The 12,285-nt window shown below is 37.9% G+C and overlaps 1 protein-coding gene and 1 pseudogene across 1 annotated transcript; one reads left to right on the top strand and one right to left on the bottom strand.

Moving 5' to 3' along the window:
• Window positions 1–757: 757 nt before the first annotated feature.
• Window positions 758–4,065, top strand: LOC149402827 (LRR receptor-like serine/threonine-protein kinase RPK2 pseudogene; annotated as a pseudogene).
• A 53-nt stretch (window positions 4,066–4,118) lies between these two features.
• LOC149402826 (ninja-family protein AFP3-like) lies at window positions 4,119–6,256 on the bottom strand. Its single transcript, XM_089610016.1, has 2 exons — window positions 5,375–6,256; window positions 4,119–4,647 (listed from the first exon to the last, which is right to left on the bottom strand). Exons 1-2 carry the CDS (start codon window positions 6,003–6,005, stop codon window positions 4,286–4,288), a joined length of 993 nt encoding a protein of 330 aa, XP_089466142.1. The 5' UTR covers window positions 6,006–6,256; the 3' UTR covers window positions 4,119–4,285.
• Window positions 6,257–12,285: the final 6,029 nt, after the last annotated feature.

Below are 12,285 nucleotides of genomic sequence, written 5' to 3'. Positions count from 1 at the left end.
TTGTGAAAAGAGAGTAAATAATATTTTATTTGTTTCGGTCGGTTAAAACGGTTAGCCATATCCAGCTGAATAATGTTAATTCTTTTATTATAAATATTATTTTGGAAGGAAAAAAGACCTTCCCTAGATTCCTTGTATAAATCTGTCTTAAAGATTACCGCGTGTGTGAGAAATCCACACATAGTTAATAATAATAATAATAGGAAACATTGATTAAAAAAAATAATAATAATAATAGGAAATAAATGCAAATATTCAAGGGTTTTTTTTTTTTTTTTTTATCGGATACAAATATTCCAGCTTAAAAGAGTCTTGACGTCCTTCTTCCTTGTGGGCCAAATTCTTGGAGCGCGTGGGGCCCACTAGGAGCCCAACGAGAAGCCGCCGCGTTGACGACTGTGCTGTACCCGATTGACCCACCAATGTGGGTCCCACTCGGCTCTCTAAGTCCACCGTGGTGGACCCCACCACCACTTCTCTCTATGGTCCTCTGTCTCTCTCTCTCTCTCGTTACTGCAAATAGGACCCAACCACCCTCTTCTCGGTTGTGGAAATTTCCGTCGCATAAATACAAAACATAAATGCTATGTTTGGCAATATTTGTGGTTAACTTTTCTTTTACATAATATTTAACTTCTAATTTATAATGATTAAATTATTATTTTTTTAGTAATCACATATTTATTTGCAATACTCACTTAAAAAAGATAAAAAAAATAAAAATAAAACTATATTAGGTGTCTATTTTATCATATATATTAATCAACCAATGAAAATAGGTTTAGATTATGACAAATTAATAAAAAGTTACTTTATAGAAAGAAAAAAGAAAGGTACTTTATTAATTGTTGTTCGAGAAAAAGGAAATCAATTCAATTTTTCCAATCAGCCTAAAAGCTGAAGTTTTGGTTTCCATACCAGAAGACAAAACTAGGGTTTTGCTTTGCGAGAGAGAGAGAGAGACAGAGAGAAAGAGAAGACATGAAATGCAAAATGCATCGTGAAGCCCTGGTTTTCCTCTTCTCCTTCTTCTCATTCGTCGTCGTCTTCGTCTGTGGTGAATCGTCGGAGAGACGTGCTTTGCTTGAGCTGAAACGCGGCGTTTGGGACCCCGACGGAGTTCTGTCGGCCTGGAACGGCTCCGATCTCCGCCACTGCACGTGGCCCGGCGTCACGTGCGACTCCTCCGCCGGAATCGTCGCCCTGAGGATCTCCGGCGACCGACGAGGTAACAGATCCGAAGCCCTCTCTTGTTCGTTGTCTTATGGGTCTCGAGACGTTAGGGCTCGCGGTGCGTTCGGGAGCCTGAGAGGCGGCGAAATCTCGCCGTGGGTCGGGAAATTGAGAAGGCTTAGGGTTTTGTCTCTTCCGTACAACGGTCTTGTTGGCGAGATTCCCGAGGAGATTTGGGGGTTTGATGATCTGGAAGTGCTTGATCTCGAAGGGAATTCGCTGACCGGAAAGTTTCCGGGTTGGTTCGGTGGTCTTAGGAGGTTGAAGGTATTGAATCTAGCGTTCAACCGGCTTAGCGGAGAGATTCCGGTTGGGTTATCAGAGTTTCGAGATCTGAAAGTCTTGAACTTGGCTGGTAATGAATTGAGTGGAGCGATCCCTGAGATTGGAGGCGAGTGTGAGAGTCTCGAGCATTTGGATCTCTCGGATAATTCTCTCTCCGGCGAAGTTCCGGGCAGTTTGGGGAAGTGTAAACAGCTTCGGAGACTTCTGTTGTCCTCGAACGCGATGAACGGCTTCATTCCAAGCGATCTCGGAGAGCTTAGATTGCTTGAAGTTCTTGATGTCTCTGGGAACAAGCTTGGCGGTCCGATCCCCGCTGAGCTCGGGGGATGTGTTAGCATGTCGGTTTTCGTGCTTTCAAGTGGAGATTCTTCGCTCGAATCATCTTTCTCCGGTGAGAATCGCTTCGAAGGGTCTATCCCCGAGGAGATTACGAAGCTTCCCGGTTTAAAGATAGTTTGGGCGCCGAGAGCGGGTCTACACGGAAAGGTTCCGAGCAATTGGGGTTCTTGCGAGAGCTTGGAAATGGTGAACTTGGGTCGGAATGGTTTCGAAGGAGAAGTTTCTCGGGTTTTCGATAGGTGCGAGAAGCTGCGGTATCTTGATTTGAGCTCGAACAAGCTGACTGGGAAGCTCGATGAGAATCTTCCGGTCCCTTGCATGAGTGTCTTCAACGTAAGTTGGAATCTTTTGTCCGGACCCATTCCGATATTTAAGGGCAGTGTGTGCTTAAATTCAGGTCCTATTCAAGCGTACGATCCGGCGATTCCGTACAGGCTGTACTTTGCTTGTAAAACTCGTGCCGAAACCAGCTTGCCGTTGAGTAACACCGATAGTCTCGCTGTAATTCACGACTTGAGCGGCAACAGCTTATCAGGCCCGATCCAAAGCCTTCCGGTTCCTCCAACACAGAAGAGATCGGAGAAGAAGAAGATGGTTTATGCTTTCCTCGTCGGTGGGAACAAGCTCACCGGGCCGCTTCCCGAAACTATAATCCGAAAATGCAACGGGCTGAACGGGATGATCTTGAACGTCAGCAACAACCGGCTCTCCGGCCCGATCCCCCGGAAATTCGGTGCGATGTGCAGATCTCTTCTCGTCCTCGACTCCGACGTTGGAGCGCCTAAGAGCTTCGGGTCGTTCCGCGGAAGAAGAGACCGCGTCCTATCGTCCGTAACAGCGGTGCGATCGAAAAACCAGGAAGATCTAAGCCTGAGCTCGCAAAACGGCGACGATCAAAACAGTAGCAGCGAATACCAAACGGGAAACGGCGGGCTAAACTCCATCGAAATCGCGTCGGTCGCTTCCGCGTCGGCCATCGTGATGGTCCTCCTAGCCCTCATCATCCTCTTCTTCTACACGAGGAAGTGGGTACCTGATTCTCGAGTCCAAGGCCTCGAGCCGAGAGAGATCACGATGTTCAGCCACGTGGGCGCTCCTCTAACCTTCGAGGGCATCGTCCGCTCGACGGGCAACTTCAGCGCGAGCAACTGCATCGGAAACGGCGGGTTCGGGTCGACCTTCAAGTCGGAAATCCAGCCGGGCGTCACGGTGGCGGTGAAGAGGCTCTCCGTGGGGAGATTCCAACAGGGAACCCAACAATTCCACGCGGAAGTGAAAACCCTGGGGAGAGTCCGACACTCGAACCTGGTGACCCTGCTGGGGTACCACGCGAGCGAGTCGGAGATGTTCCTGATATACAACTACCTCCCCGGGGGAAACCTCGAGAAGTTCATCAAGGAGAGATCGGCCCGAGCCACGGACTGGAAGGTCCTCCACAAGATCGCGCTCGACATAGCCAACGCGCTCGCGTACCTCCACGACCAGTGCGTGCCCCGAGTCCTCCACCGCGACGTCAAGCCCAGCAACATCCTCCTCGACGACGACCTCAAAGCCCACCTCTCGGATTTCGGGCTCTCGAGGCTTCTGGGCACGTCCGAGACCCACGCCACGACCGGGGTCGCGGGGACTTTCGGGTACCTGGCGCCCGAGTACGCGATGACGTGTCGCGTCTCGGACAAGTCCGACGTGTACAGCTACGGGGTGGTGTTGCTGGAGCTGATATCGGACAAGAGGCCGTTGGACCCGTCGTTCTCGTCCCACGGGGACGGCTTCAACATCGTCACGTGGGCCAGCATGCTGCTCAGGCAGGGCCGGGCCAAGGACGTGTTCACCGCCGGCCTCTGGGACTCGGGCCCGCACGACGACCTCGTCGAGATGCTTCACTTGGCCGTCACTTGCACCAACGAGACTCTCTCCATCAGGCCCACCATGAAGCACGTCGTGCAGAGACTCCGCAGAATCAAGCCTCTCACTTTAGCTGCTAGTTGATCATCGTCCTTGTTCTAGGACGAATATAGAAGGTCTAGTAAGTTTTTCTTCTTCTTTTTTTCTTTTACTTGAGTACAGGAAAAAAGAAAAAAATACTGTCCATGCTTGCAATTTGTACATTATTCGCTTTCCCTGTATCTGTGTCGCTCTCTCCAGTCTTTGTGCGTGCTTTATATTATATAATCCAGGAAGTTATGTACAACTTCGCATCTTTTTTCTGTTGTATGTTGTATTTAAGCTGATCCACATTGGAGTTTGTACTCAAAAGTATGTAACTCAATAAATCACGGCCAATAATAATATATAAGGACTAAATCCAAAAGGGAAAATGGGAAAGCAAAAAAAAAAAAAAAAAAATGCTTCTTGGGTCATCATCCTCTAATTCTTTTTTGCTTAAAAGTATTTCACAAAAACCCCTAATCATGAAAGGGTTTAAAATTCACAAAAGGGAAGCTGGGGAAGGGTTTATAACAATATGCCGGAGCGGGTTATCGACGTCGCCGCCTCCGGCGTGTTTGACGAAGTCGGCCGGAGAGAGAAATTTGCCGTGGCAAACGCACATTATCCTCACTTCGGCTCCTTTCCCGTATCTGTAGAGAATCCCGTCGACCCGTCTCCCGTTCGGCCCATCCCCTTTTGCAAACACGCTCGGCATCTCCTCCACCGCGCTCGTCCCGATCTCCCTCCCCGTGTTCCCCTTCGGGCTCGGGTTCTCGAGCCCCGGCCCAGACGTCGAGCACTTGTTATTGTTATTCTCGCTCGAGGGTTGACTTTGACTTCCGCACCCGGGGCTCCTCGACCCTGCGTGGTCCCACAAGCTTCATTAACGATGATTCAATCCATATCGAAATTATGATTATGTACAGAGAGTGTAGGTAATAGGTATGATATGAATCAGATGTCATACTCAGTAGAACAAGCAGATGAGATAATCACTCGAGTCTTGATTTTGATAAAGATATTTATATGTACATGTTTTTGTGATAAAATATGTTTCTCTAAGAGTGAGAAATAGAGCGGTGGATCATTTATGGAACTATTTTCGATACATCGTACACTAAAGAATTCATTTAGCACCCAAGTAGTAGCGTTTTGAGAAAATTTCATTCTTTGAGCCAAAAAAAAAAAAGTAGCGTTTTTTAGTAGATAGAAAACATTTGGTGGTGAATAAAACCGTACTATGGCGCTTTTCTAGAAGCATCTAGACGAGTTTCCATAGCTTTCAAGAGTTAATTTTTTAAGAGGTAAATAAAGTAGAGACCAATTGATTCTTCGGAAAGCACAGAGTTCCATCAAGAAGAGAATTACTTGTCAAAAATTGAATACCAATGTAAACCGATTCAACAAACTAGATGATATGGTAATCAGAATAAAATATAGAATCTATCAGCACAGATCACAAAAAAACAAATTTTGTAACTTCATTTCACAAGATCACTTGACAATCAAACGTAAGACAAACCAGCACTTTCATACTTTTATCACCAAAAAAAGCAATGTAAAAAAACAAATTTGAATTTTGAATTACCTTGACAACCAACTCTGCTCTCCAATTCCGACATGCCCGAAGAACTTCCACCAACTGACTCCGCCGAGCCTTGCCGTCCCCTCGCCGCGACCGCCACCGCGACCGCCGCCTCCAAATCGACTCCTCCGACGACGATCGAATTCTGCCGCGAAATCGTCGCCGGCGCGTCGTCCTCCTTCTCCGGCGCCTTCCCGGTTCTTTGCTTCTCCGATCGCCTCCGCTTCGCCGCCATCCTCCTCAGCGTCTGAATCTCCTTCCTCTTCCTCCATTCCTCCTCCGTTTCTACCGGAAGCGACGCCGTCCTCATCAGCGCCGGGAACGACACTGCCGGCACCGGCGAAGCCAAATCGTCGCCGCCGGTCGAGGCGCTTCTGTTGAACGGAACGGTTCCGATTATCGAGGACGATCGGACCAGCTTGATCTTCTTCGATTTGTCGATTCCGAATCTACCGCCGAGAGAGAGACCTAGATTCAGCTCCAACTCGTCCGAATCCTCTTCTTCCTCTTCCTCTCTCGCGCTCGTACTTGTAGTGCTACTGGACATAAATCTCTGAAGCAGATCTCTAGGGAAATTATCCAGAGATAGGTTTCCGATTCCTATCCTTTTTCTTCCTTCGTTTGTCTCTCCCATTTTCTTTTCTAAAAAAAAAAAAAAAAACTGCTCTGTTCAAGTCTAGATTTTCTCTTTCAGGATTAATTAGTAAATATAAAAAAAATCTTCAACACGAACTACTGAATCTAAATACATATCTGTCGTGATATGTATTCATGAAATAACGAAGAATAAGATCCCGGAAAAATCAGACTTCCCAAGAAAATCGAAGAAGAAGGAAGAGGAAAGAGAGAGTTCTTTATGTGGATGTGGAGAGAGAGAGAGAGAGAGAGAGAGAGGGAAAAAAAAAAAAAAGAATAACCTGGGTAAAGAATTATTATTTATGTACCGAAAATGCCCTCGTGGTTAGGACAAGGGAAAGTACCTAAGCACGACAAGTGGCAATCGGAAAGAGCAGTGAGTTGACACGTGTCAAGCAGAGCGGTAAAGGGTATTATCCTTTTGGCGTCTCCACCAAGAATAGGAGACACGTGTGAGCTATGGGAAGCAGCGAATGGGACTGCCACGTTTCCGTCAAGTTCCGGTAGCCTGTAAATCGACACGTGTTAGAAAAGGATTTAAGAATAGTAGTTGGTCTTTGGTTCGTTGTTGTGACATGACCTGTGTAGATTCGTACCTCATAGCTGTCGTCCATTACTCTCTGTACCATTTTTATTTCAGTGTTTTTACTTTTCAGTAAAAAAAAGTCATTTTACTGAGGTATGAGTATGAGCGGGCTATTAATAAGAGCGTCTCCAACTAGCAAAATTTTGATACAAAATGCATCTTTTCATCGGTATCTCTACTTTGCATCTCTTTAAAAAATATTCTAGGTATATTTTTCCCTCTTGAATTTTCTTAAAATTACAGTTTTAAACGTATATTACTTAAATTTTTCATCAAACACAATGAGTCTATTTTTGAAGATCTCGGCGCCACGAATCTGTAGGATTTGGAATCACTCAATTTCGAGTTCGTATAAGATAGATATGGATTTTTGAAGTTTTTATGTAAAAAAAAAGTTTGAAAAAAAATAAGAGAAAGAAAGTGACGAATAAAAAAAAAACAAAAAGTGATGAATCTAGAAAAATAAATTATATTTATTTAATGACAAATATGAAATCACAAATATGAAATTTTAATCAATTACCCCTAATATCACCTAATATAATTGACTATTTTTTTAAAATTTTCCAAACATAGATTAAATCTCAAACCTTAAGTTTAAGGTGACTTAGTTAGTTACAAAATTCTTTTTTTAATATTAAATCAATATTGTAGACGAAGAGAGAAAGAGAGAACTAAAATGTTATAGTTAATTGAAAAAAAAAAAAAAAAAAAACAACAACAACAACAAAAATCAGCCAAATGTCTAAAAGTAATAGTGATATTAGTTGTTAACAATGATTCTAACTAGGATAATGAGCGATAAATTAATTAAAGGAGAGAGACATATATTAAAAAAAAATCGTTGGTACATGTTGGCGGAGAGAGTTAATATTTTTAGTTAATCGTTGATACTATATATATTAAATTTATACATTTAAAAGTGTCAAGTAATTACTATTGATTATTTATACTTTTAAATATTTATAATGGTTTAGAAGTAGATTTTTCAAATCAAACACATTTGTTTTGATTAATACTAACTTTGTAATATATATTAAATATTAATTATTTTGTAAATCTTAAAGTTCAATTTAGCTAGTTAGGTAAAGCACCCTTTTTATTTTAAATTGGAGGGCTAACTTTAAAAAGAGTCAAAACATCAACTCTATAATTAAATTCGTCCCATGTTATATTATAGTTCAAAAGAAGTGGACGTTTAATATAATATATAAAAAAAAAAATTAAAAAAAGACACGCTCTTATATTAAATAGGGAAAATAGTAGTAATAATACTTAATGTTTGATCAAAGTACTACTTATATACTCAAAGGTTTTTTTTTTGCAAAAATACCATATGTTACGTTATAGTAGATCCGTTAGTACTCGGACCGTTGAGTTCTAACAATAATTTTAACGGCAAATTATTTACAGGTAACTAAATTTTAAATTTTAAATATTTTTGTCCAAAAAAAAAGAATGAGTATATAAGCCGTGTTTTATCTAAACATAGAGTATTTTTGCCACAATTTCCCCTATTAAATAATACATATGCCTTCAAAAACAAATATTTAAATAGCAAATACATTGGCTAAAACAAACTGGCAAATACATTGGACAAAGAAGAGGCGTTACGTGTTGACTGACACGTGGTACAATACAATTACAAAAACAAGGCTTGGACATAGGGTGTGTTTGGCCAACTGTCCATCACACGACACGTTTGCATGCTGTGTGTAATGATTAAATTAAATTAAATAGAGCCTCACTAACTCTTCACTTTTCCTTTTCCTAATCTTAAATTGAAACTATGACTCGACTTTTGCTATATACAATGCCACGTTTACATGACTCTACAAATTATCTTTTCGAAAACATAAAAACAACTCTAGAAATACCAGAGAGTCAGACATAGGTTGTTTTGATTATTAAGGTCGTGACTCGTGAGGTTTTCTTGTTTAATTAAATAAAATGCTCATTCCCAAGTTTAGTTTTACGAAATAGAAACATAATAAAGTTTAAACAAATATTAGGAGAGAGGTGTGGGGCATTTGAAAACGACATAAAGATAAATAATTAAAAACAGATCTTGGCGGTATGACAAGAAGATATGGCACGTCATTGACGTTGATACGAATACGAAAGATTCTCTCCAATCTCATCTTTTAGTCCCCACGTGTCGATATATTGAAGACCCTCACCACCATTTTTACATTTTTTTTTCTTAAAAGAGTATTTTCAAATCGATACTCTATTTTTTACAACAAAAAAATCATAATCAACATTTTATCTAATATTTTAATAAAATTAAATTCTTAATAAATACATTGTAATTCGATAGATATCTAGTTGGTATATTTTGTATACAACCATGCTGTATAATTTTATGCATATTATAAAAATTTAAAATGATTGTGACTCTCTAATAAATACAAAATTATGTTTTTTTTTATAAAATAAATACACATTACATTTCAAACTCTTCAAACTCTTCAAGTCTTGTCACCTTCGAATTGATTGCGCTAGGATTAGAACTTTCGGTGGTCGAGCTCGATTTTAGGGGTTTCGCATCGTTTTTTAGAAGGTTCCATAGTTAGAGTTTCTTAAAAAAAAAACTTGAAAAAATCCGATGAATCTCATCGGAGATCATCAGATTTCATCATATTCCGATGAAATCCGATGATCTTCGATGAGATTCATCGGATTTTTCCGATGACCTTCGGCCCAAACTTTTCGCCAAAATCCGATGAAATGTGATGAAATCCGCCAAAATCCGATGCTTTATATATATATATATATATATATATATATATATATATATATATATATGGACTTTCTGGGCATTTTATCCAAAAAGTGTCCAAAAATCTAATTTCCCATATTATTAAACTAATGGGTCTGGTCTTGATATTTTGATAATTTTTAGGTCTATAAAATGAAATTTATCTAAGACTTTACATATATAAAAAAACATAAACTAGATAACTAGATAACAAAGATACAAAAACATAAACTAGTTATTTTAATTCTTATTCATTAATATATGATTCTCACATATGAATTACGAAATTCAATAAGGGCATTTTTATATATGATTTGTCGATGTCGGACAATGGACTTCTTTTACACAAAATCCATTTACCAGTATTTTCAATTATGAAGAATCATATATTCCTAAATACTAGATGTTGTTTATGTTATTTGCATTTGAAATTTTAATGTATTATGTTTAGCAATTTATTTTTTAGGATTTTAATTTATATATATGCCATGTACTTTAATGAATTTTGATCAATGTTCATACAAAATTAGAATAATATAAAGGGTAAATTAGCAAAATAGCCAATTCAAACGTTGGGATTTGCTAAATAGCCAGGTTTTGTAAATATTAAGTAAATAGTCACTCGGATGACGTGGACGAATCAGATTTTTTTTTTCAATTCCAGTTTGTGCCCTTTTATCTTTTGAATCCGAATTTTTTTGAATTTTGAATTTTTTTTCCTGAATTTCAGAGTGATTAAAATTGGATAGTTAATTTCGGATCTTTATTTTTTGCAACTGAATAATTACGTGGGGTAATTATTCCTTATTTTGTTTCCATATATATATATATATATATATATATATTATATATATATTTGGCGTATTAACTTCTTTTTTCTTTAATCCGATTCTTTGCGTAATCATCTGTAGATAGTTGTAAATTATAGTGTAATAAGTTGTAAATAACTATAAATAATAGTATAAATAGTTATCACAATAATTAAAATTATAATCGGCAGTTTTTTTAACTTGAATTTTTTTTGTCGAAAATTTTGTTTGATTTTGAATTTAATTTTTTAACAATAAATGATGATAATATTCTAGGCAAATTAGTTTTAATTTTGGAATATTCGGTCAATCTAAAGAATATTTTTCTATTTATCGTATTTAGTTATGAGATTCAAGCCATTTAGTCTTTAATGAAACTTAAAATTAGATTGGAGATTGATATATTACGTATTTTAAGCAATTAAGACATTCAAATCTTTTTATTTTAGGCAGTTTAGTTTTAAATTTGAATTATTCAGTCAATCTAAATAATAATTCCCTATTAATTAGTATTTAGTTATGAGATTACGTGTATTTAGTGTTTAATGGTATAGAATATCTGATCAAATATTAGTATATTACGTGTACTAGACATATAAGCTATTTAAATGAGTGTACTGTAAATGAGTGTTAATATATACAACTTTCATTAAATACTTTGCACATAACACAAAATTTATACCATTTTGAAGTAAATAACCGTATACTATAGTCAACAATATATAAATTTACAGTAAAAACTGTGTAAATACAATGTCACATAAATACAGCATCACGAGTATACAGAACTATAAATCGTACGTAGGGGGCACAAAATTTATTAATTAATATGTCTCTACATCTACTTAGGTGTCCCGTAATTTTGATCGGCGTTTTCTCTGACCGACTTTCCTCGCTATATTATCATTCTGTGCACACAAGAAAATGAAGATTGCGTAAATATTTGTAAACAACTCATTTCCAGACTCTTTGCTAGAATCATGTAAATAGATGTAAATAACATTGTAAATCTCATGTAAATATAATGTAGTCAACGTACAAAAATGGTTGCTTCACAAAATGATAAAACTTGAAAAATGGGTTCGATTTACACAACCACCGTAAAAAATTAAAATAACCATAATATCTAAAACTTCAAAGATGATTTGTGGGTATTCAATAATCGAATCAACAAATTTTTTTTTTTTGGGTAAATCTCTTTCAAAATAAAGTAAATACTAATCTATATATGCGTACCTGTATGTATATTCGGTATAACCATACACAACAAGATTTACACATCTAGCCATTTAAAATCGAACCCCCAAATCTCATATGCAAATGCCTAGAGTTTAAGGCAAAAACTAGGATTAAAATAAGCAATACACGAACATTTACTATTGACCATTTATCCAAGAGGAAGAAGAACAAGAAGAAATTCATGTTATTCAATAACCGATCCAAAAAACCATGTTTTCTCTTTTATTTTTGTGTAAATCTTTGACGAAAAATAGTAAATACGAGTTAAAATAGCAAGAACCTCTACACATGCATACCAGATTTAGATTTAGCAGCCGAAATTGCTCGTCGCGGAAGATGAAAAGATTTTCGTCGGTGAAGAGAGTAGCGGTTTTGGAAAAATTTTGGGAGAGATTTTTTTATTTTTATGACCGAGAGATATGCAATGAAGGTGAGCGGTTTTCAAATAAATGTGTTTAATGACCTTGATTCTCGGAAATCCTGATTTCCTTTGATTTTTTTTTATATATTAAGCAGGAATGACGATTGGGCGGGAAACAATTTGGGCATTTTCGTAAACTTGGACGTGCAATTAAATACAACTGACTATTTACTTAATATTTACAAAACCTTGGCTATTTAGCAATTTCTAAGGTTTGAGTTGACTATTTTGCTAAATTATTGTAATATAAATGATTTTGTGATAAATTGATATAATGACATGTAAAATATTAAAATCCAATAAACTTGGGGGTTGTTTTGTACTTAGTTAATTTATTTTAATATTATTAAAATTTCACTCCAAAATTGAGTTGAATGAATAGTTGAACTTTATATTTGGAGTTTTTTTTTTATTCAGTGACTCCAAAATGGAGTGAGAAATTGATAGGATTCAAGGAATGAA

This window comes from Urtica dioica, chromosome 3 (assembly GCF_054948205.1).
Source record: "Urtica dioica subsp. dioica isolate 48M chromosome 3, U.dioica_male_clone48M_v1_H2, whole genome shotgun sequence".
Classification (NCBI taxonomy): domain Eukaryota; kingdom Viridiplantae; phylum Streptophyta; class Magnoliopsida; order Rosales; family Urticaceae; genus Urtica; species Urtica dioica.
The sequence above is the reverse complement of the archived record's forward strand: the minus strand, read 5'-3'. Positions and strand labels throughout refer to the sequence as shown.

What these genes read in the sequence shown, in the direction of transcription:
- LOC149402826 (XM_089610016.1), bottom strand. Translation starts at nt 6,005, where the DNA reads ATGGGAGAGACAAACGAAGGAAGAAAAAGGATAGGAATCGGAAACCTA. An exon ending in GAGCAGAGTTGGTTGTCAAG is followed by an intron (nt 4,648 to 5,374) that starts GTAATTCAAAAT and finishes GGGACCACGCAG; the next exon opens with GGTCGAGGAGCCCCGGGTGC.